Source organism: Bos grunniens, chromosome 29 (assembly GCF_055505025.1).
Source record: "Bos grunniens cultivar Pamir isolate PY7600 chromosome 29, Bosgru_T2T1.0, whole genome shotgun sequence".
In the NCBI taxonomy this organism is placed as follows: Eukaryota; Metazoa; Chordata; class Mammalia; order Artiodactyla; family Bovidae; genus Bos; species Bos grunniens.
The window spans coordinates 39,230,826-39,257,194 of record NC_141193.1 but is presented as its reverse complement, the minus strand read 5'-3'; the positions used below and the strand labels follow the sequence as shown (position 1 = coordinate 39,257,194).

The 26,369-nt window shown below is 37.4% G+C and overlaps 1 protein-coding gene across 2 annotated transcripts; it reads right to left on the bottom strand.

The window, feature by feature from the left end:
• Positions 1-1,318: 1,318 nt before the first annotated feature.
• Positions 1,319-26,248, bottom strand: PCF11 (PCF11 cleavage and polyadenylation factor subunit). Of its 2 annotated transcripts, none has more exons than XM_086384576.1 (16): positions 25,770-26,248; positions 21,959-22,084; positions 19,993-20,181; positions 19,429-19,623; positions 17,231-18,345; positions 16,646-16,826; positions 16,056-16,539; positions 13,967-15,531; positions 12,013-12,112; positions 7,395-7,514; positions 6,788-6,893; positions 5,344-5,527; positions 4,696-4,851; positions 4,231-4,323; positions 3,609-3,644; positions 1,319-2,443 (listed from the first exon to the last, which is right to left on the bottom strand). In XM_086384576.1, the coding sequence occupies exons 1-16, from the start codon at positions 25,959-25,961 to the stop codon at positions 2,228-2,230; spliced, it is 5,058 nt and encodes a 1,685-aa protein (XP_086240702.1). In that variant the 5' UTR covers positions 25,962-26,248; the 3' UTR covers positions 1,319-2,227. The 2 variants fall into 2 exon arrangements, with proteins under 2 accessions (XP_086240702.1, XP_086240703.1); XM_086384577.1 differs by having other exon boundaries at positions 16,449-16,539.
• Between the last annotated feature and the right edge of the window lie 121 nt (positions 26,249-26,369).

Here is a 26,369-nt window from a genome sequence, read left to right as displayed (position 1 = left end):
ACTGAATTTTCAACTTCACCTGCAGATACCTGTGAATATGTAAGACAAATATTGTCCTTCCTCAGACTAAGTCCTCTTGTGCTATTCTGCCACATCTCTTTCCAGCTGAGACTGGTCTCTCCATCATTTCCGTCTTCAGTCTGTCTCTCCAGTGAGTTCCGTTAGTAAACTAAGTGCTAACATCTGTTTATATAACTACAATCAAATCTCTCCAGTTAAATTTCATAGAATAGCTTGTCACCTCTCACCCATACTCAACTGTTGTTCAGTCAGTAAGGGATACCTCTCACTTTTTCTGTTTTTGACCTTTTGGACTACCTATCTGGAAAACAGTTTCCCAGTTGCTGGTTTTTGCTTCTTCAGTTGTGGTTATTTCTCACCTTCCCACCTATGAGTCTTTAATGTTCCCTGAATATTCTCGATACATATGTAGGTTTGAATGTCCCCTTCCTCGACTGTGACATACTTATAAGCATTTGATAAAAGCTATGGATGGTCTTCCCCCAAAAAGGCACATGAAGTCTTGGCCTGCATTTTTAGACTGCAGCATTTCTTCCATGACATTGTTCATACAACATATGAATGTTTTATCTCTCGCAAATCATAAATGTTTGTCTCAAATCTAGTGGAGACCAGTTTTCTCACTGGACCTCCCCACTGCATTTACTACAAATCTTTCAATTTTTATTCACTTTCTTTAAAAACGAAGACCAACCTTGGATGCAGATAGGCTATCGCCTCTGCTTAAAATTTCTAGTGGCTCCTGTGGTCATCAGTGTAATACAAGCCTTCACATCTGCTGCTCATTCTTCATAGATACCCTTGCCTGCTACCCAGTGTGGACTCTAGTTTGCCCTCAGATTCTACCACCTCAACATACAAAGTCTTCCTTAACCAACCTTCAGAGAGTTTGGTGTGCCTTGTTGTCTTAGGGGATTTTTGTAATTTGCAGAAATAGTATGAAATGAAGTGAAACAAAGCCAGGTTCACTCTACAACTTCATAAATGAAGGATTTAATTTCATCTGTAAAGTGAGAATACCATCTACCATTTAGAATTATTTGTAACCATCAGAGTATATGTAATATACCTACCATGTAAGTGCCTACCATATAATAAGTGCTAAACACAAACTTTTGTTGTTTTATAATAGCCTATCTCCTCCAGTAGATGGCAGAAAAGATTAATCTTGCATCTCAGAGTGCCCAGCTCATAGCAAGTGCCTTCTTCATGTTTTAAAGAACAGAGTGATGAAAGACAAAGGAAAAGGAAATCACTTTCTGAAGGCACTCAAGAAATAAAGAGATACAAACTGGAGTTTCTTCATCATTCTATTTATTACATGTATGAATATTAACATGTCATGGCATCCATCTAATTCAGTCAAAACCAACAAAGGAAAAAAGGTTAACCATGTTTCAAATTAACATTCTTACAGATTCCCCTGTAACTTAAAATAGAAATATGTTCATCTGCATTAAATTGACAAACCTGAAAAATGTCATTTAAAAAAAAAAAATCACCTTTAGTACTTAAATATATTTGTTAATCTTTTGAGGGCATCAGTGTCCAAGAATAAAAGTTGCTTCATTAGGTACTTTTCAAAAATGGACATCTGGATGGTTCTCTCTAGCTGGAGATACATACATAGATAGATAGATATGCAAATACGTCCTATTTCGTTTAAAAGTTTTTTTTCAAATCTGCCTTTTCATTTTGAGAAAAGTCCTGCGGTGCTCTCGTCACAACCCCCTTTTGAAGGATTAAAGTAATTCAGACTTTGCTTTAATCATGGGAAGCTGCTAGAAAAAAATCTTATGTTGAGGTTGCTGTTTAATTCCATTTTCGCCCAATAAAAAGTACAGAAACACTGTCTTTATTTGATGGTGTGCATAAATATTACACTCCATGGATAGCAAAAATATTTTTTATTTATAATTTACAGTTTCACAAGTGAAAATCGTACATTTTTACACATACAATTTCATTTTGTTAAATTTGCACACATCTACAGAACTTTCACACGACAAGCACCTGAAACTGTGCAGGCAGTAGGAAATGCAAATACTAAAATGTATTTATTAACCAAATGATAGCTGAAGGCCCTGCCCCAGCTAGACAATTTATATAGATATGTCTATATATACATAAAAATTTCTTCACCTTCTAGATTTCAACAGCAGCTTTTTTTTTTTTTAAAAAGAAAAACATACCTTTCTCATTTTATTTAAACTGACTCGACTGTATCATTTTCTGTTTTAATTTCAGTGGCTGTTGCTATGCTTTCCTCTGTGCAAGCTGGTGGAGTATCAGTTCGTTCTTCCTTAACTTTGGGACTTTCACAGGGTTCCTGCAATTCGTTTTTGACAATGTTCAACATAATGTTCAAGGGATTTTCAACTGGTGTCTTGCTGGGAGATGGTGTACAATCAAATGAAGATGTCTACAAAATGAAAAACCCTTTAAGTACCGATAAATATCACATTAAATGACATTTAGTTTTATAAGACCCTTTTATGGGCAAAGAAACATATATATACCAAATGCAATTTGAAAACCCTGCTGTCCTGCAAAACATGCCATAAAGGCAGCCAATTAGAATGTATACTGAGTGTTTGATATCTACTCAAGTAATGAGATAAGGTAAGAAAAGCAGTCATGAGGCCAAAAGAAGTTGATTAAATGACTAGACATGTTTCTATATTTTAACCCCCAACGGCACCCCACTCCAGTACTTTTGCCTGGAAAATCCCATGGACAGAGGAGCCTGGTGGGCTGCAGTCCATGGGGTTGCTAAGAATCGGAGACAACTGAGCGACTTCACTTTCACTTTTCACTTCCATGCACTGGAAAAGGAAATGGCAACCCGCTCCAGTGTTCTTGCCTGGAGAATCCCAGGGACGGGGGAGCCTGGTGGGCTGCCGTCCATGGGGTCGCACAGAGTCGGACACGACTGGAAGCGACTTAGCAGCAGCAGCATAACCCCCTACATATATCCTGGGATTTGTGACTCCTAGTTTCAAATACTCTGAGGATTTTTAAAAAATCCTCCCAAACCATCAAAACATCCTGTGAAGTCTAATCTTTTGGTGACCTAAGTATATCTTCCAAACTGCCCCTTGAACCTGTGAAACATATTCACTGAGAATTAATATGTTTCACTGTTTAGTTTTTTTAAAAAAATGGTCACTCTACAAATATGAAAATTTGAACTTCTAAAGTCAATATACTGATGTCTTTTCATAATTCATATATGATAATTTAAAAATTATTCCTATATTACGTGGCTGAGTAGGGTATATAAAAGAAGTAAATGTGACCTATAACTTGTTCAATATTATTACTATCATGAACCTTCTCATTTTCAGTCTTCCTCACATTTCTCTAGGCCTAATGCTGTAGTAAGATCAAGATTCAAATGAAAAGAATGCAAGGAAAATGACACACAATCTCAACAGACCATATCAATCTATCACCAATATTTAGTGAACAACCTAAATGCTCCATCAACTCTAACAGCTCAACATATCAAGATTAACAATGTTGAGATGCAAAAAATAAAATTTGTCAATGTAAATGAGAACAAAGAGTAACCAAAAAGAACTTACATTTTGATAATCTTCATAACATGATGGATGATAAATCTGAAGCAAAAACAAAAAGTTATTATTAACAAAGAATTAAGTATTCACGAATTAAGTATTCATATGCATGCATTCTCATTTCTAATGGACTATTCTGACAAAATTTTCTTTTTAAATTTAAACCAGAAGGTAAACTATCTTTGGAAAGGCAAAGAAAATCATTTGGTCAGAAAAACAGATAAAAACAAAATTTTCATTCTGATTTTTCTTAAAGCTTCCTTTGTATATTTAGTTAACATGGTATATAGTAAACTAGTTAATATATGAGTTTTGATGAAGTATAATTTCAGATCAAAATTGTGTGATTAAGCAGAAGACTAGCTAGATTCAGAAGACCTAGTGCTGGACTTATCATTAACTAGTTAGGCAACCTCTTTTATAAAATGAGTACAAGACCAGATGATTGGTAAAATGCCTTCCATCTCAAATACTGTGACTCCCTAAAGTCTAATACTTAATACTGCTTTTATTAAAAACCATAAAACAAAAACAATTTTCTTTCAAAGTAGAACTATCCCTACAAAATTAAAAATTTTTAAATCTTAACACTTCCTTATAAAGTACGTCATAAAGAGCTGAAAATTACCTTTCCATCTACTCTAATAGCATTTTTTAAATGCCATTCCTCCTCCTCTTCATCCCAGTACTGTTCAAATTGCTCTTGACAGATTTCACAACTCTAAAAATAGAATCATATAAAAATGAAGTTTATGTAACAACACATTTAATCCCATTAAGTAAAAATAAGCAAACATTTTGTTACGTGGAGAAAATGAGTTTTCTGCAAATTTAAACAACGTTCAAATATATAATACAAAATAAGACCTAAGAATTTTGCATTCTTCCATGCAAAAATAGTTAACATTTCACTGCTCTCACTTTTGTATAAAATACAAAACCAAACTCAAGAAAAACACAGAAGAGTAAAGCTCACAAGAAATCTTAAATTCATTAAAAGAGGGATGTAAATAAAGTTATATGTTTATGGTTATTTACTTAAAGGAAATGAAAGGCATGACCAGAGATAGAAAATTTAATGTTTCCCTTTTACCTCGACTGCTCCTGCTGGTCCAGCCGGTACACTTTGGAACTCCTTTTCTTTTGCAGCCTCCTGAGTTTTGAGTACAACTTCTTCGTGTACCTTTTCAAAAAACTGGCTCTTTGCACGTTCTTCGAGATCAGCTATTTCCTCAAATTCTATCCAGTCCTTAAAAAGAGTTAAAGAGTATTTTCATTTGATTCTAAATTCTTACTTATAATGCCATTTCAATATAAAAAGTTCATTCTTCTACAATATACTTTAATATTGGTTATTTAAAATTTTGTCATCTCTATGAGCCCCATAACTAATAGACAACATAAAGCAACTAATGAACAATTACGATCTTAGTATCAACATTCCACTACCTCTACAGTTACAACTACTTATGCAAGTAAAATAAATTTCATTTACAATTTACCAAAAAAAAAAAAATCAGTCATGGAACCTTGAAATTTTAGAGCTGGAACAAACCTGTGTTGTACTCTAATACAAGCAAATACATACTCTTCAAAAAAAATTTTTTTTAATTAAAAAGATTTTATATTCTAGGGGTCAAATTTTATTCAAAAAATTCACTAGTACTCATCAATTACTTAATTTACTTTTAGAATGATATAATTTAAAGGCTAGAAGTTCAGAGGCACATGAATTACTTACTGTTAAACTGTAGTACCAACGCCTGTGAGTGACTTTTCTGCTTACATCTTTTTCAGTTCTATTTTGTCGATAATGCCAGTCCAAGTGATCTGCGTATACATCTGTCTGTGATGTTGTAAACCTCATTCCACAGGAATAACACTGAATACCAGTGTACAGTCGATTTATAACACTATCATAACGTCTATTTTGAAAAATACAGAAATAATTTTTCGTTTTGATAACATGGTTTAATGGCCTTTAAAAAAAAAGGCAGTTATAAGTACTTCAATTTTCCACATTTTAATAATGGTGAAGCCATTATTATGTGACAAAATAACCGTTTCAGCCAAGAGCTGGTTGAGACTTACTATCCAAAGATCAATAATATTCTCTAGTATTGTATCACTGACTGTCTTTACCTTACTGTTGGTTAAATTTTGGAACATGGAGTCTACCCTCTTATCAACAGACCTGGCTCAGTTACTTATTTCCCTCTAGCAAATAATGGAATGATCATTGGCCCACTAATAAGGCAATACTTGGCCTATTCTTCGATTAATGTCAGTATCAAGGTGGATATGGCAGAACAATTCAAGTTCACCTTTCTAGAACTTCACAGTTTTGAGCAACTCAACTGTCCCACCCTGGTCTAAAGAATAAGGAAAGAGAAACTGAGGTCAGCAATAATCAGTTTTTTTTTTAAATTCTGGGCTCCCTATTTGGAAAGAAATAGGAATGCAGAACAAGTAAGTGAACAAACAGGCCATTAAAAACTCCAAAAACGTTTTTAAAATAATAGAATAAAGCAAAGCATAGTACACTAGTATTCTATATAACAGAAAACAAAATATTTAGAGGCATAATATTACTACTGAATAAAAATTTAATGAGAAATGGTTTAATAACTATATAGAGGAGAGCTGGTAGGACAGCAGAAGACCCAACTAAGTCTTCACTTTCAGGAAGTCAAGAAATTGTCTAAATGGGATAAATCAAGAAATGTACTAAATCAGAAGTTCTATTTTTTTTTTAAGAAGTTGCTCTTAATCTAATAAAGCAACTGTAAATGATTTTATGTAAGTAATATAGGCAATAAAAAAATGAAAATATATGCACCAAATGTTAACACTGGTTATCAGTAAAGTGGGAATTGTAGGTAACTTTATTTTCTTGATTTTATTTCTGTAAAATGAAAAGTTTTAATTTTTTAAATATCAGCCTATAAAAATCTCATTTTCTTAACTTCAAAAGCATGAATAGCAGTAAAGAAAAAAAGTTATGATTAGGAGAAAATAAAGGTAAAGGAAGACATGAGTGACTTACTAATACCTAATACTCAATCTCCTTATACTTGCTATAAAACAGTAAGAGGGGTAAGATGAATGGCACTAATGACAATAACCACTGTTACAAAGTCACCATCCCTTTTACCTGAGAAAAATCAGAAAACTAAATTACATACTGTTTTAATTCTTCAATTGTAAAATTGGTAAGATCTGGAACATCTTGATCTTCATTTTGATCTTCCTCCTCCTCAGCAGGGGGCTGAGCAGCAACTTCATTTACTTCTTCAATTGAAAAAAAACAAATTTCTAAATACCAGTTTCCATGTATTCTTTATAGGGGAACACTAGGGTGTTAAAAGCATATGGAGAACCCCATCCTGTCTACTCAGGGCTTCTGATCTTAGGTTTACTGGCCAAGGAACCTAATACAATTATTTATTTTGATAAGTGATATTATGTTTGATCTGTTAAAAGTCAATCTTTATGAAACTCATTAATAGTCTATTTTTATAGGCTAAAATAATATAGGACAACTAGAAAAAAGTCTGCACATGGTATTTGCAGAATATTTGTTAACTGATAACAGTGTCCACTATAAAGGTAACAGTTCCATGTTAGAAAATTTTTAAGTTTCATTATAAACCAGTTATATTTAATTTTCAAAAAACAAAGTATACCTAAGAATTCAATTATTGTAAGAACTCTATCATAGAACATATCATTTTATATCATATGTCTTTATAACTTAAGCTTTGTGTAGATGAATTACAGATCCATACTTACGTGTTGTAGCTGAATCAGGCTGGGACAATTTGAGAATTCCTGTTTTTAGCAGTTTTGAAAATAATTCATTTACATCCACCTGACTGAGATGATTATCAGGATAAGCCTTAGGCAGGGCTCCTTTAAAAAAATAACACTCTTAAAAGTAGAACAGAGGCAAACGATACTAAACATTTTTAAAGTTTTTTTTAAGATATCCTGTCAATATTAACTTTGAAAAAATCTTAAGATCAGTGTAATTATCAAAACTCCTAAAAATGTACTTTGCAATTTACGTCAGCAAATCATCACCTCTTAAAAATCTATTTAGGACAAATACTGGAACCACAAATATTTAAAAGGACATTCCCTGGTGGCTCAGACAGAACCTGCCTACAGTGCAGGAGACCAGGTTCAATTCCTAAGTCAGGAAGATCCCCTGGAGGATGGCACGGCAACCCACTCCAGTATTCTTGCCTAGAGAATCCCAAGGACAGAGGAGCCTGGCAGGCTACAGTCCATGGGGCTGCAAAGAGTCAAGCACAACTGACCAACTAACACTTTCACTTTCGTGTATTAAACCAGTATTACCCACTGTTGCCCAATTAATCCATGCCAAAGAAAGACCGAGTACAGAAAGCTTAATGCTTCCTTCTATGCAATGTAGCACCACACCTCTAGATCCAACTTTTCACCCTTTCAATTCTCTGTTCTTCACCTAACTATATTGGGAAAGGTAGTCTTATACAGATGAAGTAGGCTACCATCTCTTAGTAGAGATTTCCAAGAGGAAAAAAAAATAACCAGAGCCTAAACAGAAGTACTCCTGCCCAGCTCCCCAACTCCCCTGCCTCCCCATAACTACCCAGGAGAACTAATGCAGGGAGATGAGCCATAGGGCTCAGAATATACCTACCCCTCTGACCTGTACTTAATCACTGCCCTGGGAAAGCAGCTCAAACTACTGCTGAAGAGGTAAATTACTGAAGCTCCAATAATTTGAATAAATGAAACAAGAATAATATTCTCCTTAAGCCCCCTGGCAATCAATCAATCCAATTCCATATTTGGCTAAGTTCTAATTTAAAAATTATAATTCTTTAACTCAATTATGAAAGACAGTATTTTAATATGTTTGTGTACCATTACTATCCATCTTATTTACCACACCTTTACACAACAGTTCTGAACCACTAAAAATTCCTCTTAATGGGAGAAATTCAATTTGTATCCACAACACAATAAATGTGAGCAAACTCGGGGAGACCGTGAAGGACGAACTGGCATGTTGCAGTCCACGAGTCACAGAGTTGGACACGACTTAGCAACTGAACCACCACCACCACAAAACAATACATAATCTCTGCCCCTAACCACTGCGTACTCTTTACCAGGTGGTGCTAGTGGTAAACAGCCTGACTGCCAACGCAGGAGATCTAAGAAATATGGGTTCGATCCCAGGAAGATCCCCTGGAGAAGGAAATGGCAACCTGCTCCAGTATTTTTGCCTGGGAAATCCCATGGACAGAGGAGCGTGGCAGGCTATAATCCATAGGGTCGCACAGAATTGGACACGACTGAAGCAACTTACCATGCACACACTCTTAACATGTAGCACAGTGCCGTGTGTACAGTAGGCTAATTAATGTCTGTTGAAACGTCTGACTACATGAACAAGTCAATTACATCAGCCATTTCACACACTAGTTTAACATTTACATTTCATTAGAATTAGTTATTTATATGTCTAGGAATCCTAACTAGCTGATCACATGTCTGCCAGCAGCCAAGTTTAGTGATCAAGAACATGAACTGTAGGAAAAAGAGCCAGGAATCAGACTCCTGGGACTCTAACTAGAAATTCCACTTTCTGGTTGTGTTACATGCTAAGTTGCTTATCTGTGCCTCAGTTTACTTTATTTACAAAAGGGTAATGATAACTGTTCCTACCGGAGGCTGTTATAAGGATTAAATGAATTAATATTTATAAAGGCACTGAGGTATTTGGCAGTATATATAATATTTGTTTAAAGAAAAACAGTCCAAATGAAATAAGTCAGTGAAAGACAAATACTGTATCACTTACATGTGGAATCTAAAAAATACAACTAGTGAATATAACAAAAAAAGAAGAGAACACAAGAGAACAAATTAGTGGTGACCAGTTGGGAGAGGGAAGAAGGAAAGGGCGATATAAATATAGAGAGTAAAGGGTTAGGAAGTGCAAACTATCAGGTATAAACTAAACTCAACAATATATTTGTACAATGCAGGGAATATAGTAAATATTTTACAATAACTATAAATGGAGCAAAACTTTTTAAAATTATGAATCACTCTATTGTACACCTCTAAAATATAATTTTTTAAAAAAACACAGAAAACAAAAAGAAGCTTTGACAGTCTCAGATTTACTTTTCTGTGCATTTAGAAACAGGAATAAGAGGTGATTCTCAGAACAGACCTGGAATTTCAAACTTGGGTACCCAATGATGGTGTCTAGTTTATCAACCGATAGATGTAACTGAACAACTATTTAAATAAAAAAACAATCTATAGATCCTGCTACACTATAAAGCTCTTAGAAGGATAAACCTTATTAAAGTTATCCTAGCACAACGCCTGCTGCTGCTAACTCGATTCAGTCGTGTCTGACTCTGTGTGACCCCATAGACAGCAGCCTGCCAGGCTCCCTCGTCCCTGGGATTCTCCAGGCAAGAACACTGGAGTGGGTTGCCACTGCCTTCTCCAATGCATGAAAGTGATAAGTCAAAGTGAAGTCGCTCAGTCAGGTCCAACTCTTAGCGACCCCATGGACTGCAGCCCACCAGGCTCCTCCGTCCATGGGATTTTCCAGGCAAGAGTAGAGTGGAGTGCCATTGCCTTCTCCCAGCACAATGCCTATCATACAGCAAATGATCAATATTTGTTTGAATGACTAAATGAACATGAGTATGTTTACTACAAGGAAAAAAAGGTTTTAAATCTTGAGAAAAAGACCTTGAGAGAAGCCAAACACGGAATACTTTTCATATCTCTTTAAGCAAAATGAAGAAGGCAGGCATATCTAACATATTCAATAACCTCCAACCCAGGATATAAGATGTGATTTCCTCTGTGACATTGCCATGCCCTGTATACATCAGCACCCTAAGGCTGTTAAAGCAAAAGAACACTGACAGGTTCTGTATATTATCTCCTACAAAAAAGAGCAAAATTTACAGTCGTTGCACACTATCTCATGCTACCAACTCCAATACAACAAACCCTCCACTCAACAAGAAAAACTGAGTTCTCGAGGAAAATGCACTAATATAGCACTTTACAAGTCACAAAGTACTTTTGCATATGCTATCTCATTTGATTCTCTGAAAAAAATAAGATTCCCAGGCAAATCCTGACGTTTATCATATCCTATCTACAGAGGAAAAATCTGAATGAAGCCCAGAAAGGCTATTTGCTTATATGAACTTATATGAACTACTGCCTACATACATGTATAGCAGCAGAGTAGAGAGGTTCTATCCCTGCTCTTTTGACTCTAGAATCCTAATATTTTCCTTCCCTTTTCATTATGTGAAAATAAGAAAATACTAATCCTGTCAGTCTAGCAATTAAAAGCAAAATGTTTTCAAATTAATTTAGTTTCTTGTGATGATATAGTTGAATAATTAATCCATAAACTAGAGCTTGGCTAGGACTTTACTCATTACTTCAGAACTTTTCGAAAACTCTAAATTTGTACCCCTAACACACTAGACCATGTTTCTGAAAATGGCTGTTTTAATGATTCAGAAATAAAGCAAGTACCACTACAATTTGGTTAAGTTAGCTCTCAGTACATTGACTTCACGGCAATTCTTATTTACATATTTCCATTTTCACCTATTAAAACTAAAACTTTTTCTTTTTTCTTTTTTTTTTGCCTGCATCATGTGGCTTGCAGGATCTTAGTTTCCTTACGAGGAATTGAACCCAAGGCCTTCAGCAGTGCAAGTGCACAGTCCTAACCACCGGACCACCAGGGAATTTCCTAAAACTTATTTTTAAAGCCTCAGTATCTACTATTGTTATTGTATTCATAACACTGTTATGCTTCATCCCATAGATGCTTATCAGGGACATCTAGGAAATCACAAAAGTGTTCTTCTACTTCTCTTTCAGCATGTTGTGTACAGTTATTACTTGAGCATCCATAAAGACATATAAATGAATCAACTTATAACGTGATGTCCCCAGTATTCACTTAATGTTTACTGGATCATCACATACACACAAAACAAAAATTCAAAGTATCAAATAACTAAGACTTCTGAGATTTGTCACTGATTTCATTTTATCTCAACACAACTGTCACATTCCTATCCCAACCTCTAGCTGCCACCTAACAAAACTCCTTCCCTCTTTTTTGTGGTCTATCAATCCTGGCTAACCATCTATAGTTGTAAAGGGGATTAATGTGAAAACACGTCAACAATGCAAACAAGCAAAGAAAGGAAGCAAAACATTCCAGTCAGATTAAATTTCTCTAAATTGCACATCCCTCTCAAAATTGTCATCTTCTAAAACTGACAAGGTAGCTATTCAATCAAACAATAAATATCTTTTGAGAAACACAAAGCTCAGAAAGTTAACATACCTGAAGGATTCTGAACAAATGCTCCAGGATTTTGTGGATGAACTGGCAAAAATTGCTGTCCTTGGCCAAATGCTACTGGCTGAGAAACACCAGTCAGAACCTTTAAGAAAAATCTTGGTTTTAAGAATGTTTTTTCTCTATTTTAACTAAAATCTTAACATTCAAATTACCAATACATTAAAATAGTCACAGATATCATAAGGCCAGCTTTTTATGATAATGAAGATGTGAAAGTATGACCTGACTAGTTCATTCACTTCTAAGGCCTTCTATAAAAAGCAGTAATACCTTCCCTTAGATTTTTCATAGAATAATAAGAAACTGAGAATGGATGTGAAAGTTCTTTGAAGTTTAAGATACCCTGCAAACTTAAGGTAGCCAGCAACTAGTGAACTGTGTGACCTTACACAAATCACTTTACCTTGCCAGTGCATTCTCTTATTTTACAAACAGAAAAGCTGACATGCAGATATGTGACCTATACAGAATCATAATGGCCGTAAATATCAGAGCTGAGGCCAGAACTCCTGACCTGACTTCCTTACAGATTTCAGGAGCCTGCTTTAATTAGCAATCTGAACTGCTTTATGATCACTTTGTTAGCCATCAAACTTTGAGTTACAAAGTAGTCTGTAAAAATTTTAGGGGACTGTTAAAAAATAAAACAGCCATGAAACAAGAGCTGTATATGCATACAAATATTGTATTGTACTCAAGAGTGAGGTAGGACATCTGCATACTGCTACTATATAAACAAATGTTCATTTATAAGCCTTGTTCAGGATTCCTCTGAACCTTTAGTGGTATGTATTTTTTCTTATGTATGAAACCCCCATCAATTCTGTATAATGTAGGAACAAGACTAAGTCAAGTCCCATTCTAGAGTATCTTATTGATTACAGTATCATTTAAGAACAGGTAATAGCGTAAATCTAAGGAGGCCAATTGTTTTCTCAAGCCACTGGATATGGACAGAAGGCTGCTTTCTAACAATGATGCTTATAACATGCTTTAAAAGCTTTCTTGTTTTAGACTTTCTTCCATGCGATGTTACTAGTATAAATAAATTCATCCCAGTAAGAAAGTGTCAGTACCTGCAAAACAGTAATTCTAGCCCTGGAGAACTTGAACAGGCAAACAATAATAGTCATTAACATCAACCGTATTAATCACAAATTATAAGCATATGCTTTAACATTATTTCAATGTGCATTTTAAACTATATGCAGAACAAGTTAACATCAAACAACTCTATTTGACTGGAATGACAGAAAGGTGGTGAAAAGTAAAAAGAGAGGAAGAAAAAACTACAGACCATAAAAACATGGACAATCTGATTTTCTTGTTTATTTAACTCAGGCTAAGGAAGTTCTCAAAGAACAGTCCATAAAATCAGCTTTATGGTTACTTAAAAGCTTATGAAGGCTTAACAGTTGTATAATATAGCAGAGGTCTACGAAACACACACAACTGTATCATACTTTAATCATACCTTTGAAGCCAAAAAAATAAAAATCAACCCATAAAATGAAAAGCCATAACAGGGAGCTATGCATATGTAAGGGCAAGGGGTATACGGGAAATTCCTATACTTCATAGCTCAATTTTGCTGTAAGCCTAAAACGACTCTTAAAAAAACAAGTCTTTTTAAAAAAAAACACAAGATTTTGTGGGGTAAGGGGAGGGAGACTGGGAGGGTTCTCTAGATTCTGAAAGAACTAAGATCAATTTTGGATTTAAATCACAAATTTCAGTTCCTAAAGACTGTCATCCCATTTTCCTAGCAGTTGGGGTTTTGAAGTACACTAAAAACTTCCTCCAAAAACAAAAATTTACTAAAAAAAAATTAAATCTTTAAAAGCCCTTTAACCCATAAACTATATCCTAAAAACCTTTCTCAAACACTAGACACATTAAAAATGGTTCATATTAACTTTAGAAATAACAGACTTACCTGTTGAGATGCCTGAATATTTCCTACTGTTATTGGAGCAGGTAAATTGCCAAAGTTTCCAAATTGAGAACTCTGAAGATTCTTCTCATCAAAATAGTGTCCAGAAGCTCTGTTAAGGGGATTGGAAAAACTCTGGTTTCCAGGGCCATGTGGTCCATTGAAATTTGGTCCTTGAGGTGAGTCAAACATTTGTTCGTGTCTTTGGAACTGTAGTCCTTGGGATGGGGCATTAAAAGCATTGCCAGGTGGATCATTATATGGGCCAGTCTGATTGAAAGATACTGATTCAAGCCTCTGTGAAGGATGATTGTCAAATCGTGTGCCTTGAAGACCAAGAGGAATATCAAACCTTGATGCTTGCTGGTGTTGTGGTCCTTCAAATCTCTGAGGCACACCATCGAATCTTGGTTGAACCTGCTGTCCAGGAGGTCCATCAAACCTCTGTGGGCCTGGCTGACCAGTTCTTTCAAATCTAGGACCTGGCTGACCGTGTAATCCATCAAATCTTGGCAGGAGTGATGACTGACCTGGCTGCCCTTCAAACCTTAAAGGATGACAACCTTCAAACCTCGGACCGCCTTGACCCAGAGGTCCTTCGATTCTCAGGCCACCTCCTGGGACCGAAGGACCCTCAAACCTCATTCCACCTCCTTGTTGGACTAAAGGTCCTTCAAACCTGATCCCAACCCCTGGTTGACCATGTGGACCCTCAAACCTAAGGTTCCCACCAAGCTGATTATGTTGTCCTTCAAACCTCATACCAGCTACTGACTGACCATGGGGGCCCTCAAACCTCATTCCAACTCCCTGCTGTAACAATGGGCCCTCAAATCTGATCCCACCTGATGGCTGACCATGAGGTCCATCAAACCTCATTGCAGCCCCTGATGGACCATGACCTCCCTCAAATCTAAGTCCACCTACTGGCTGACCTCGAGGATTCTCAAATCGAAGTCCACCCACAGGCTGACCATGAGGTCCCTCAAACCTCAGACCACCCACAGGTTGACCCCGATGTCCTTCAAACCTGAGACCGCCCACAGGCTGGCCCCCTGGTCCTTCAAATCGCAAACCACCTGCAGATCCCTCAAACCTCAGACCAGGGGAACCTTCAAATCGGAAGCCACCTCCTCCTGCTTGACCAATCGGCCCCTCAAATCGCAGAGGTGTCCCGACTGGTCCTGGAGGACCTTCAAATCTCAAAGGACATCCACCTCCTAACTGGCCTTGTGGTCCTTCAAATCTCAAAGGGCCACCTCCCCCCATCTGTCCTGGTGACCCATCAAACCGAAGAGAACCTGGTGCAGGAGGTCCATCAATTCTAGGGCTTAATTTATTAGGTCCTTCAAAAATCATCTTGGCTGGGCCATCTCTCGCTACTGATGGCCTGCTAGGTCCATCGTATAACGGTCTATCTTCAGCTAAAGCCGTAAGTCGCTGATTTGTATCAAGGCCGGCGAATCTTGATGCAGGGCTATCTACAAATGGTTTATCTGAATCTTCATATCTAGGTCGTTTAAGTGGAAAACGATCATTGAATGGTGATCTCTGCTCTTCTCGTACACCTTTTAAAAGGAAAAAAAAATTATTTTCCTGAATCTGATAATGTATATCAAATTATCTTAAAATCTTCTTCCTATATTCTTGTAAATGTTTATTCAACAACACCCATAACTATCTCACTATCAGAGGGGAGGGAAAAGACAGCAACAAGCAGTGGGTAAGAGAATGCCCTCTAGAACTAAACACACCGGGGTAAAAAAAATCCCCACTCAGACAATTTACTAATTATTTGACTTTGAGAGCAAGTTATTTAACCTCTCTGGTCTTGTTTCCTATCTGTAAAATGGGGATAATACACACTGCATTGGGTCACCGTGAGGAATGCATCAGATTACTAGGTAAGTACCTAACACACAGTCGACCCTTTTAGTATTAGCTCCCTCCCCTTTGAGGGAAAAAACCGCAACAAAACAAACAACAAAGCAGTAGTCTGAACAGTCACAGAAATCCATCCCCACTTAGCTTGTTCATTTTCCCTTCACTGCTGTGTGATTCAATAGGTATAATCTGATTTAACTTTTTCTACCTTTAGAAGAGACTTGCTCGTCATGTCTTCTCCGGCCCTCATGGGGTGAAAGATTCTCAGCATAAGTACGACTCCCAGATATAGGAGAAAGACGTCTTGCTCTTTCACTAAATTGTTCTTTTCTGTCAAACTGTGCTCCACTATTCCTACTTGCATGTTTACTTTTGGATGGCTCACATTCTATTCCAGACAACAAGGCATCAGTCAAAGGGTAGTCAAAAATATCAGGATCTAAGAGATCAAGTCTTGGAAATGAATGCTGAACCTGTGTCCTTTTCAGTTTTGCTTTATGTTCATAGTAGGTTAATTCAGCATCAGATAAGAGAGGTTTCTTTTTTAATCCACCTTTATTTTCTTCTGTAGGACTATCCCGTACACTGCATCTATGTTTACCTTCTTGATACTGAAATAGCTGTCGTATTTGATGCACAACAACAAGGAACTCATCCTGTGTAATTTCACCAGATGCTAAACGTTCACTCGTCTGCATAGGGATGATAAGAGGAAATCAAATATTTTAAATATAAAAAGTACTTATAAAAGTTACAGACAAAAGGAGAATCATGACTACATGGGAGTGTGGTAGCTACCTTTTGAAGTAATTCTCTTTTGCTTGCAACAGTTAACTCTTTAGGAATCTGAAGATTGGCATCTACACTTAATCGATGCTGCGGCTTTGGGGCTCGAGGTGACAAGATTCCTTTAGTGCTTGACCAGCTCTCCCTATGCCTTAGATGAGGAGCTTTACTATGTTCATCACCCTGTTGTAAACTGAAACCATAAAAGGAATATGTTACTTTATAAAAAATACTTAAATACTCAGGACCATATTCAAAGATCCTTAATAGGATCTGGTTAAAATGAACACATCATAAAAGTTAATTAAATGATTAAGAACACAAGATCTGAAGTCAGGAAAATCAGATATAAATACTGATTCTTGTGTATCCTGGATGTGCCGCCTTAGGTAGATTAGTTAACCTTCCTAAACTTCAGTTTATCTGTTAAGGTAAGCAATAATAATGGTACTTAACTTGACAAGGTTTTAAGAATTAAAAGGGGGGAGGGGGGAGTACTAATTATACCACCCAGTAAACATTATCCAGTTTTTAAAGTAACACTATGTTTTTAAAGATACACATTATTCTACTTGATTAAAAATGTTAACATCCTACCTTTTATTTTCTTCCCAACCGGATTTCCATCTTTTGGTAGACTTGGAACTTGGCCAATTTTCTACATTCTCCTTTGGTTCAGTGCTTGACTTGGTAGAATGTTGACCAGCAGTCTCTTGGGGTCGTTCCTCTTCAGTCTTTTTTATCCGCCTTGGATCTCGAACATCCTGTTTAGTACTTCTCTTTGCACTTCTTTCTTCCCTGGAAGGTGTAAACTCCTCCATGTGTGACTGTTTAACTCCTGACTGGCGAATCTTCCCAGCTTTGGGGGTTGAGGTTGGAGACATACTCCTTTGCCTTCGTTTGGGTGACCGCCTGTCTCTTCTCTTGGGAGAATGTGTAATTGGTGACCGAGACTTGGGTGACCGTGATCTTGATCGCTTTCTAGTACTCGATCTCCCTGGTTTTGTCCCCGGTTTTTCCGATTCTTCCGTTAGTGTATCCTGTTTTTGTACAATGCCATTTATGATTTTATTTCTACTTCCCACCAGTCTGTGTTCAGATGATTTCATGTGCTCATCTTTATCCTTTTTTTCTGCAGTTTTTCTCTTGTCCTTTGTATCATCATCTTTGCTATCAGTCTTATCCTGAAGATGTTTTTTTAATCTTGGATCTCTCTTGCTCATATCAGACACCCTTGTACTTTCAGCTTCTTGATTTTTCAAGTCTTTTGTGTGGGATAATTTATTTTTCAAAGGTGACGGTGATTTAGATTTAGATTTGGATTTAGAATCCAATTGGTCAAGTTCTTTCTTGGTTATTTTTTCACCTGATTTACTTTTTTCTTGCTTGGATGAATTTAGTTTTTCAGAGGGTACAGTTTTACTTGTCTTAATATCAGATTGGTTCAGTGTGTTCATTAGGAATTCTTTCCTGTGACTTTGATCTTTTCCATGAGAAGAATGTTGACTCATCCTATTAAGACGGGGATCCCGGTTAGTTCCTTTCGTATCTGGAATTTGTAAGGATGGACCTGGACGACTTTTCTCAGGCTGCACAGGAACCTGATGGGGAGCTTTAACTGCCATAGGGGGAATCTGTGAAACATGTAATTTGGATGGTGCAGATCCAGGACCTAAGCTGGATGTCTCCTGCTGAACACTAAGGGAAACTGCCTGAAATACAAAATAAATGTTCATGTTAGAGCTGTGAAAACATTCCAACATAATTTTCAGTGCATCGTTTTGCTATTTTAAGTGGAAATAAAAATAAAAGGAGAAAGATTATATTTATTTATGTGGCCTGTTATTTCTTCCTGGTTCTCTACTTTGAGGTTTTATAACTTTTAGGTAGAATGGGGAAAAAAAATCTTCTAATTATTCAGAATTCTGGGCCAGACTGATATGGAGAAACTACTAAATAAATCACTACATTCTAGTTGCACAGGCATCAAAGTCATTCCAGCTAAATTTCAAGTCATAAAATTCAGTTCCTCTCACAGTGGCATTGATAATGAACTTTTAAAATTTTGCAGTGCTGTACTCCCTCACTCTCAAATAAGGCCAAGCACTAAGAAAAATAATACAAGGTTATTCATGAAGAGAAATACACAATCTTCCTGGCCTCCTTAATTTTGTGATGGCTTTTTTTTTTTTTTGGTAGCCTTCTAAGGAACTTGCTAAAGATTTCTGCTCATGAAACCTAAGTTCACAATAAAGACTAGGCAAAAACACTTGCCACAATACACCATCTGGGGAGTGATATTAAATTCACATTTTTAACAAAACTAAGATGCTATCTCATAAGACAGCAAGCTAATAAAAAAGTTTTTGAAAGAAAATAGTGCAGTGTATATTCAGGTGAGTTTTACAATAAAGTGAAAGTCGCTCAGTCGTGTCCAACTCTTTGCAGCCCCATGGACTGTAGCCTGCCAGGCTCCTCTGTTCATGGAATTCTCCAGGCCAGAATACTGGAGTGGGTCGCCATTCCCTTCTCCAGGGGATCTTCCCCACCCAGAGATGGAACCCAGGTCTCCTGCATTGCTGGCAGATTCTTTACCAGCTGAGCTAAGAGGGATTCCTGAGTTTTATAATAAGGATATAAAAATTTGGCCTAATAAATATACCTTAATTGCAAAATAAAGGCAAAACAAATACACTGTTAACAAACATAACATGTTAATACAAATACTAAATAATTCCACCTCCATCAGAAGGCAAATTTAAAAACACTCAGAATACCAAATCTCCTTTACTTACCAGTTGTGCCTTAGCTTGCTCAAGCTCAAGCTCCAGCTTTTTCTGCTGAAGTTCTAACAGCTGCTTTTGTTTTGCCAGTAATTGCTGCCTTATTAGTTGCTCTTGAGTAAGATTCTTTTGTATATCCGGGACAATAGGAGGAGTGGAGATGCTAGGGGAACTGACCACTGTGCCAGGTGTTGAAGACTCTTCAGGCTACAAGAAAAAATAGTTTGTTAACAAAAAAAAAAAAAAATCACAGCTAAAAAGGAAGTAGCTAAGGGGGAACTAAAAGTTATCAGTTTCTCTTTTAATAAACACTATCCATAATTTTAAATGGCTAATCATGTTTAAAAGCATAGAAAATTTTCAGGAATTTAAAAACCAAAATAAATATATTATGCACTGAACAAGGACAATACTTATCTTAAAGGCACTGTGAACCTGGGGGGGGGGGGGGCACTTTTTAATTAAACTGATTCAGCACGGCATATTCTTGATAATTTTTTCTGGCAAGAAATTTTAGAGAAGTCAAAACTTGACAGTTGAAAATATTAGTTATGTATCATTTATGTTAAAACTTACCGATTTATTTAAAAACTTAGGATTCACATGGATGCTAGATGTATTCACATTGGGGGGCAGAGGTTTAATAGGCCAAGCAGGATCTAACGAATTGACTCTGACATCCAGGGCATAAAGTTTCTTCAAAGGAAATATTTCATCCCATGTGGAACGTAATTTAAATAAACTTTTTCTAGTATTTTCATCCACCTAGAACAACAGAACAATTCTATGGCTTGTTAAGTTACTATAGGATATTTTATATATCAAGTATAATGCTACATCAATCTCAGTTCTACTTCACATATAGCACACATACTTCTCATTCATAATTATATATAACAGTAATAATTTAATAAAGTTGTATTTGCACATACAAAGTTAATTAAAAAAACTTTTTGTCAAAAAAAAGACTTGACATAGTATTCCTAATGTAACTTTTACTCTAGACAAAAATATAAAAGTAGAAAATAGTTTATCTGATGACTTAAATTTTAAGTTATTTACATTTAGTACAAAGTAAGACAAAACTAACTGATTTCATGTAATACAATATGGTTAGTACCTATGAATAAGCTATTTGTAGTGTGGTAGACACCTGAATAATTTAAATTCACAAAATTTTACTCACTGGTAAGCTTTAGTTTTATATAACATATCTGCTCATGCTTTAGTTTTATATAACAACTGCTCATGCTTGTGACGAGCACAATAATACTTTTTAAATTACCATCAGAGAAATCTAGCACTTGGGAAAACTGAATTAATTTTTAACTATATTTGAATCTTCAGATATTTACTACAAAGTCATTTTCATCATCTTCAGTGTTAAGGCCTAGTTAAGAGTCAGTAAAAGTATTCTACCAAACACCCAAATGAATTTGAACATCCCGAAACTGAAACCAAGAAACTGATTTAGCATCCCTATTTCTACAATGCAAAGTTGGTTTCTCCTTAGACTAAAGTCCCAGGCAAGCAGTATTTAGTAAAGGTCTACAGTACTATTAACAAGTTCTATTAATACAATTTGAAATATGGCTTTCCAAATTTCTTCTGCATATACTTAAAATTTATTTTCTCTAGGAATTTAAAGGGAAAAGTTACTCAAGTAGCAACTACACATTTTCTAACAAACAAGTAAAATCTGATAACCAGTAGTTCTAAATAATCCCAATTCCCCAAACCTGACAACTATAAGATTTCTCAAGATATCTACTAAAATGTAAGAACCACCCATTTTTTGGTGAGAAACAGTATTTAAACCCAAGTATCTTATAAATGTCCTTTTGCTCAGTGTGAAAGATGAAGCCTGACAGGAAAAAGAATTACTTCAGCGAATCCTTTGTCTTCCTCAACATAATAACTAGATTAACCAAACTATCAGATACACTGTTATAGAAGGAATTTACAATTTCTAGGTAAGAGAAACTAACAATCCTTTCTTCTAAACACTAAGAAGATCCAGAATTGGTGGTGCACAGGTAGGGGGTGGGTGTGGGTGTACTTCCAAAATAACCTAAAGCATTTCACTGATCCACCATTCACGTATCTCATAAAATATACTTGAACAAAGTAACAACAGTAACAATTCCAGAAGAAAAAAAAAAATCAAGTTTCAGGAATCACAGGTTGACACACACTAGCATTATGCTTTTTAAGAAATAGTTAACATCCTAACACCGGAAACCTAAACAATGACATTTGAAGTACTCTTGACAGCTTCAGATCTTTTTGCCTACATGCTAGTAATGAAACAGATCTTCTATCTAATAAACACACACACATAAAAAAATTCTAAAAGCAAACTCATCTGTTTTTGAATGGATAATGTTAAAAAACCTAGCACCCACTTTAGGTATATAACACTAACTTTAGCCCCAAAAGAATAAACATTTAACCACCCAAGAAAACCCAACACAAAGGCAAGAATTTATTTAATCAGGAACATTTTTTTTAAAAATTCAAATGTTTCTAAATGTATATATACCTTTTCAAACACACAAATAAATGTTGCAACTAGATTTTTAGTAAAGGCAGTGAGATACTCTCTTCCAACATTTTTCACGATAGAATCCATAAGGTACATAACAGGAAGCTTCTCTGAGGAGGGAGCCTGAGTAATAAAAAGAAACTGAGAAGTTTAGTATAATGAATTGCAACCAAAGAATTACTTTTAAAAATGAGTTTTTAGGCTACAATACAGACCTCTATTTTGTTGATATTAAATACTTTTGAATCAATATTAACCTTTAGGAAATTTAAGTGTTCAAGTTCTCACCTCTTACAACGGTCTTTAGTTGAGCATACAAATTTCAGAATTAATCGGAAAGAAAAAAGTCCCTAGTACACTCATTTAACAATCAATGGAATTTCAAGTTTGTATAGTAAAAAAAAATGTGTTTAAAAGTGACCAAAAAAGGGGGTGGATATTTTCTGCAATCCAAGTGTAAGCTTTGTGACCCACATTAACTTTGATGTACCCAGACTCAATGAAACAGTTTTCAGACCTCTAGCCCTAGTCTTTTATATGTTAAAGTCTATGAACCCTTGTTACCTGTAAAATCATTAGGATTATTTCTCTATAATCCAATGAACAAAAGCAATTAAGTACACTTCACATATGAAGTTAATGACAAAAAAAAATTTTTTTTTAACTTGCACATTAACATGCATAAAAGTGCAAGTTGTTACTGATACAAGAAAAACTGGATGGAGCAGCCGCTGAGTCATGTAAGTCAGGTTGAACTTGACTCTGGAAACCAGGATTTGTCCTGAAGATTTTCTTCACCGCATGGATTCTCCGTCGAAATAGTTTTCCTCTGACCAGCACAAACCAAGGTTCTAAATTTGTGCAGGGCCTGTATGATGATGCCGATACAGGTGGCCCTTTCCAAAGCAAAGAAACGTTGCCCCCGCTCAACTGTAAAGCCTACCCATCACTGGCTTTTAGAAGGCACAGCAAGTTTCCAGAAAGCATCAGCAGGTTCACAGACTTGTTGAGGAGCATTAAAACACACCACATAAACCAAGTGTTAACTCCCACTCCACAGGAGCACCCACGATTTAAAAACAAAATTAACCCCATTTTACCCTTCCCATGTGTATAGGAATTAACCCTGAACGCTTACCCACAGCTACCTGAAGCTAGGGTAAGCTAGGGTAAGCTCACAGTTCTGCAGTACACAATGCCACCATTATTTCACAAAACCAATTGCCCATACAAGTGTGTGGAAGTGCTCCTGCTTCTGATAACAACCAAAGTTGACTAAGGAAACCTTTGAATAACTTTGTATGAAAGAAGTTTTTTACAGTACTAATACAAGGGTTTCACAAGGCCATTGCATGTGGGTAAACTATTACCAACATGTCAACTGCTTTACTGCTGTGTCTTTATCTTACCATGTCATGTTTTATACCATTTTAGTCATTGTTGTACTTATGAAGAAACAGGCTCTTTAAAACCAGAATCTGTTCAGTAGGCTAACTTTTTATTGTACAAGTAAATGAATCCTTGTATGTAATATTTTTTCGCTACTACTGCCTCATGGGAGGAGTCAAAGAAGTGTGAATCCTTAAGTTTAGTAATGCTGAGACACTAGAGGATAAGGACACAAACATTCACCTCCAGAAACACAAAACCAAGCCAGTTTGCTACCAAATGACAGAAAATCCCTCCCCTCACCCTTGCCCCCATCCCTCATTAAGATATTTCCCCAAAGTGACTGTTACATCTTTCCCTCCATCTGGCTTTACAAAAATAACCAGGAAATGTGTGCCAAAAAAAAAGATTCAGCTGTCTTTCATCAGCAAATAGTCCATCTATTTTCACCACTCTGTGTAGCCATACACAAATACAAATTTTAATGTGGTCACTATATTCAGCATTTAGCTTTCATTTCTCGAAGGTCTTCTGGATCCTTTTAAAAACCAGCAAGGAAACGGTTGAGTGACAACCTAAGCTGCTAAATATTAGGCTCTGTGGAATATTAGTAACACCAAAAATACAGGTAGGATTTTAAAAACCAATGATATTTTCTTAAAAAACGCAAGTGCACTTTTGTTTTCTTAGAAAAGGCATTTAATGTTAAGCCTTCAACAAGGCAAAAAGTTAAGTTTTCATGTCCAACATGTTTGTGGTATCAATAAAAAGGATGTTGAATATGAGGAATGCTTCCTTTTAAAATCTCATACTTTCAAAAAAGAACAAAAGCTGTTTCACAGACATTCACAGGAAAAGGTGAATAAGGATTAGCTGTCAGACTGAGCATGACAAACTTGTTGGGGCTTAAAAAAAAAACACCCTTATTTTTGTCCTCTTTAAAGTATGAAAGGACCGCCTGAAACCGTGTATCTTGTGAGCACATTTACCCAAAAGAGTGGACAGAACCTATGAGAATGAACCCAAGTCACTTAAAGACTTTTGTTTAAAACACACAACCACGTAGATAAAAATAAGTCTTGGAAACAAATTCTACACCTTACAAAGGTAAATAAAAAAGACAAATACATATTTCATATGTTTTATTCACAAATTTTATAATACCAGTCACACATTTCAAAACCATTTATTAAAGTCAGACCACTCAGTTTTACACTAGACAGAAACCGCCTCTAAACAATATATTGGTGGTTGTTGTTAAAGTGGCCTTTTAAAAGGGGTTCACTCTGCTAAAAGGAGGCTGATCCTGATCATTTCAATCACTAACTAGAAAAAAAACTAAACCGTAAGTACAAGCTTCAAAAATAACTTAAAACGTATTACTGGGAAGCTTTTAAAACTCATTACGATAACTAAGTTTAACAGTAAGTTGACTTAAATGACACCTCGCTCCCACATGAATCCACAGAAGAGGAGAACTACAGGGAAATTAGGGTGGCAGAGGACCACTACTGTCAGGGGTGAAGCAAAGAACGTCTTCACTCTCAGGGAAGGCAGGGAGGGGGGAAAGCAGGAAAGGAAGAGGAGGGACTGAACTTTTCACAAAACAAGAAAGAACTACAAGTACTTGTTACCCAGTGGGCCAGTTCTCCACCTACAGGTTGGATAAGATCTCCTCCCCACCCTCTCCAACCCCACCCTCGACCCCAATTTTCCCGGATTTGGGGACAAATGAGACCTTCCGACAGGAGAATGTACACAAGTTCTATCTAGCCGCCCCCACCCCAAAATGGGGATGACGGGTGTGAGCAGCTGCCCGGCTGGCAGAGAATGGATTCTCCTCTCTTCCCTTTCGCATCATGTGCTTTCCAGGCGCCATGTTGGGCTCCTAACAGGCGGCTGCTCCACTCGGGGCCAAGGCCCTATTCCCACCCCCCAACAGCTCGCTCCCAGGTCCCCCTTCACCTCCTTCCAACCCACAGAGCACCATTACCCAAAAGGGCTCGGGGAGAGGGGGGCGGGAACGGGGAAAGAATCATTCCCCACCTTCCCAGCGCGGGGGGGGGGGGGGGGGGGGACACTTCAAAGGGCTTTAACTCTTACTTCCCCACACCACGAACTGCCTTCCAGTCTCCCCCTCCCCAAAGGAGCGCGTGTGTCGGGATACACGAGGCAGTGGCCTAAATAGGGAGCTGGGGAGCGGAAGCGGGACTCCACCCTTGATCCTCCCCACTCCCTCCCCCCGAGAGAGGCCCATGCTCGAAGCCTGGGCCAAAGACCGAGAGCCTGAGTTGGAGGGGGGGGAGGGTTGGAGAGGAGGAACACCGTCCCCCTTCGGATGGAAGCGAGACCTGGGATGAGGCTGACACTAAAATCAGGGAGTATTAGAAGAATAGGAGGCTGCGGGGTGTATAAAAACCTTGGCGGTTTGGGCCTCGATGAGAGAGACGATCTCCTTGGCGAAGGGCAGGTTCTCCTCGGCTAGAATGGTCAGCATATTGATGTGCGGTTTGCTATTGAAGGTCAGGTCTTCGAGTGATGACTGATAATCCCGACAGGCGTCCTCCCGGGCCCCCGCAGTACCGGCCTCGGCCGGCGTCTGCTCTGACATTGCGCCGCGGCCCCCCTCCGAGGTCCGCCGCAGCTGAAGCTGAAGCCGCTCTGGATACCCCGCCTCCCTTCCGACTCCTCTCTTCCTCTCCCCGGGTCTCTCGCGGCTCCGGCTTCACCACATGCTGACCGCGGAGGGGGGTTGGGGGACGACACAGGGGGAACCTCGGGTATGAAACGCCGCCGTCTCACGGGTGATCTCCGTCCACTTCCAGCCGCCACAGAATCTTCTTTCTCCACAGACACAAAATGGCGGCGGCAGTGGCGGCTCCAGCTCCGAAAATGTCTGTGTTCCCAACCGCTGCGTCGTGCGAAATGAGCTAGGGGAGGGGAAATGTGCGGTAAGGGGGCGGGGCCGTTGATAACACAAGACGCGATTGGCTTGCCCTGCAACGTCATAAGCCCCGCC

Coding starts and splice junctions, on each gene's coding strand:
- PCF11 (XM_086384576.1), bottom strand. CDS start 25,961: ATGTCAGAGCAGACGCCGGCCGAGGCCGGTACTGCGGGGGCCCGGGAG. Junction 15,532..16,055: donor CGAGCAAGTCTCTTCTAAAG/GTAGAAAAAGTT, acceptor TCCTTTTAAAAG/GTGTACGAGAAGAGCAGAGA. Junction 7,515..12,012: donor ATTTGTTCAGAATCCTTCAG/GTATGTTAACTT, acceptor ATTTTTTTAAAG/GAGCCCTGCCTAAGGCTTAT.